Source organism: Alligator sinensis, unplaced genomic scaffold (genome assembly GCF_000455745.1).
Source record: "Alligator sinensis unplaced genomic scaffold, ASM45574v1 scaffold258_2, whole genome shotgun sequence".
Lineage (NCBI taxonomy): Eukaryota > Metazoa > Chordata > Crocodylia > Alligatoridae > Alligator > Alligator sinensis.
The window spans coordinates 1,188,272-1,192,077 of record NW_005842398.1 but is presented as its reverse complement, the minus strand read 5'-3'; the positions used below and the strand labels follow the sequence as shown (position 1 = coordinate 1,192,077).

General features: G+C 42.8%; 1 protein-coding gene across 1 annotated transcript in view; it reads right to left on the bottom strand.

Annotated features, from left to right (window-relative positions):
* LOC102376558 (aldehyde oxidase-like) overlaps positions 1-3,806 on the bottom strand; it is a 93,280-nt gene that overhangs the window by 21,500 nt on the left and 67,974 nt on the right. The window contains exons 17-19 of the mRNA XM_025211249.1: positions 3,195-3,287; positions 2,800-2,969; positions 2,314-2,440 (exon numbers count right to left, since the gene is read on the bottom strand). Of these exons, the coding sequence (XP_025067034.1) occupies positions 2,314-2,440; positions 2,800-2,969; positions 3,195-3,287 (390 nt within the window). The remainder of the gene's footprint in view (positions 1-2,313; positions 2,441-2,799; positions 2,970-3,194; positions 3,288-3,806) is intronic.

The following is a 3,806-nucleotide window of genomic DNA, read 5'->3' as shown; positions in this document are numbered from 1 at the left end:
AGGAATGCAACATTCAGACTGCATTTAAACCATGTGTAAGGAGCATCTTTATGCTTCATCTTCCTCTTTCATGCTGCACATTGTGTACTTCCTTGCTCCAACATCAAGTGTCAGGCCTGACTGTCATCATCTGAAGTCAACAGGATCCTTGATGGGCAAATCTGTACTACAAGTTAGTTCATCTGCCCACCAGTAACATCAATTAGCACATGGAACGGCAAGCGTGAGTGAATGGCTGACAATTTCTGATGCTCTGATATCCGCCCTTTCTCTGGTGAAGAAATGTGGGTGCTCGCCTACTTAGTAGGGTTGTAGTGCCATTGTAGCTTTGATGATTCAGGGAATAACTAAGAAGCAAAGTTTGGTAATATTTTTTATTAAAGGGCACCTTATGCCCAGAAACTTGTCTAACAGTTTTCCTACCTGTTTACAGTGTGTCAAGTTGCAGTACCCATTCTGATCCCGCCAGAAACTTATTGGGTTTCTGACTACACTTCATAGATTCATAGATGTTAGGGTCAGAAGGGACCTCAATAGATCATCGAGTCTAACCCCCTGCATATGCAGGAAAGAGTGCTGGGTTTAGATGACCCCAGCTGATTCATAGATTCATAGATGTTAGGGTTGGAAGGGACCTCAATAGATCATTGAGTCCGGCCCCCTGCATAGGCAGGGAAGAGTGCTGGGTCTAGATGACCCCAGCTAGATGCTTATCTAACCTCCTCTTGAAGACCCCCAGGGTAAGGGAGAGTACAACCTCCCTTGGGAGCCCGTTCCAGACCTTGGCCACTCGAACTGTGAAGAAGTTCTTCCTAATGTCCAATCTAAATCTGCTCTCTGCTAGCTTGTGCCCATTATTTCTTGTAACCCCCAGGGGCGCCTTGGTGATAAAACCTCACCAATTCCCTTCTGTGCCCCCGTGATGAACTTATAGGCAGCCACAAGGTCGCCTCTCAACCTTCTCTTGCGGAGGCTGAAAAGGTCCAGTTTCTCTAGTCTCTCCTCGTAGGGCTTGGTCTGCAGGCCCTTAACCATACGAGTGGCCCTTCTCTGGACCCTCTCCAGGTTATCCGCATCCCTCTTGAATTGCGGCGCCCAGAATTGCACGCAGTACTCCAACTGCGGTCTGACCAGCGCCCGATAGAGGGGAAGTATCACCTACTTGGACCTATTCGTCATGCATCTGCTGATGCACGATAAAGTGCCATTGGCTTTTCTGATGGCTTCGTCACACTGCCGACTCATGTTCTTCTTGGAGTCCACTAGGACTCCAAGATCCCTTTCCACTTCCGTGCCACCCAGCAGGTCATTCCCTAGGCTGTAGGTGTGCTGGACATTTTTCCTCCCTAGGTGCAGCACTTTGCATTTCTCCTTGTTGAACTGCATTCTGTTGTTTTCTGCCCACTTGTCTATCCTGTCCAGGTCTGCTTGCATGTAACCACTCTCCATCTGGCTCCACAAAGGTGCAAGGCTTCCTTGAGAACTTTTTCCAGTTGCGCAGCAGTCAGAAGGAGGACTGGAGACTCTTTATGACTCTAGTTTCTTTGTCTAAGCCATACATTCAGGCAAAGTTCCTCTGGGAAGCTGTTGCTTACTCCAGGGGCTCCTTTTTGGAGCAGGTGGGACAGTCCCTCTGGATCCCATGCTTTTACCTGTGACCTGCACATTAATTTCTATTTTTTTGCATTCTTTGTTCTTATAATTAGTTGATCAGGTATATATAATTAGGGATCTGCGTCCCTCTGTTCATCCGGATGTGAAAGGCTGGATCTGCTAAGTTCTGCCAGCCAGTACAGAACTTAAAAGCCTGGCATCTTTCACAAGTAGCAAAAACACAAAATTCTATTAAGTTTACTTGTGTTCTCTTTCTTTTGGATTTGATTTTCATAACAGATCTTTTTTTTTCCCCCCATCTCAGAGGAAGATTTAGAAGAAAAAAAGCCAGAAACTTTAAATCTAATCAATTAATCATATATTAAATAATAACTGATGCAACATTTCGCTTTTCTTAAAAATCAGTTCAGACAAAGAAAAAACAAATATTGTAGTCTATCCTACTTTTGAATGCATCTGAAGCAGTGTTGCAATAGTTTGCAACTGCAGAATACACATTATACAGGAATATTCATTCTTTAATTCCTGGTATATATTTATTTATTGATTGAAAGAGTTTTCAGATATGTGCAATATATAAACTGCTTAATATCTGTTTACACTTATCAAAAAACTGTAGACTTTTAGACACTGAGAAAAGCTTCTCTCTCACAAAAAGCTAAATTAAGCCAAAGTTGACTAAGAAATGAATACAAATACCTTATGGTTTGCAAACAGACTCTCTGGTTCATTAATGCAACAGAATTCATTTGTTCCTGGAATATCTTGCACTGTTATCACATCAATCACTCCTGGTAGTTTGAGGGCATCAGATAGATCAATTGATCTTGGGGAAAAAAACATTGACTAATGATTTCACAGAGGTTTGGGCATAGATAAGAGACCAGCATAAACAATTCTGCAGCTTCCATGAAACTTTTTTTTTCAAATTATATCACATCTTACTCAAATATATTGTGGAAAAATACTCATGAAAAAATTGCTCCCATCAACCCCAAATAAAAAAAAGTATGCATGATATCTACTTTCCACAAAAAATTGGTTCCCCAAGTGACTTCAGATGTATTCCTCTAGGCCCTATAAAAGTAAAATTTCCACTGAAACTAATAGGAATTGTATTGCCTACACAAGGACTTCAGGATTTAACCTTTTACATAGCAAATACTCTCTTGTTTATGTACTTACATGATCTTTGCATGGGGTCTTGAACTGGTTACTACAGCTAAAAAGAGCTCTTCCTCTACAGCACGAATGTCATCACAGTAAATAGCTTCACCAGTGGCATGTTTAATACCAGCCAGATGCATTAGGGGTCGCCCTACTGGATCCTGAGAGAGCTGCTCTGGGTCTACAGCCTGCTTATTAAGAAAAAAAAAAAATCACATTGTTATCCTCTCATTGCAGCCCAAGACCTTTAAATGGACACAGGCTTATTTAAGCAACATCTACTTGGTATAGTTAAATGCTAAATGGAAAAGAGTGTTTTATGTTTATAAAGCTGTCATAACTCTTCCTGACAAGAAAGTACACTTGTTGTACTACATCAAGAATTTATTTGGTATATGCAAAAACATGCTGACCTGGTAGATTTGTGAACTTTGAGGTATTTTGTTGTGGAAGACATCTGGGATACTTTTGCATTTTTCTATTGTATCACAATACCTATGGGGATACTGATAAGAAGATGAACATGACGATTATTTCAATGCAGTTCTTAAAGTAAAGATCTATATTTATACCTTTAGAAACACAATACATTTTAGTTAAACCATGTAGTCAGAGATACACCTCAATGGCAAAACAGCATGCAATAATTTTAAAAGGTTATAATAAGAGCAAGAGTCTCAGAATTCTGCAGAAAGTTTTGGCAAATATGTAATAACTAGCCAACTGCCTGTCAAGAGTGACTGGGGGGGATGTGGGTGGGGACAGAGGCCTGTGTCTGCCCCCCTCCCCCAACCTTCGGGGCTGGGCCTGCTCCCCATATTCTTCTCCTCTGCCATGGGGCTGGACCTGCACCCCCCATGCCGTCATTGCAGGACTGGGCCAGGCTGGGCCCGGCGCTCTCCCACTGCCATTTTGGAGGGTGGGCTAGCTCCCCCCCACCATTGTGGGGTTGGGCCCAGCAACCCCCTGCCTACTGCTGCTTCAGGGTTGGGCCAGGCTGGGCCCAGTATGCCCCCCCCCCCCAC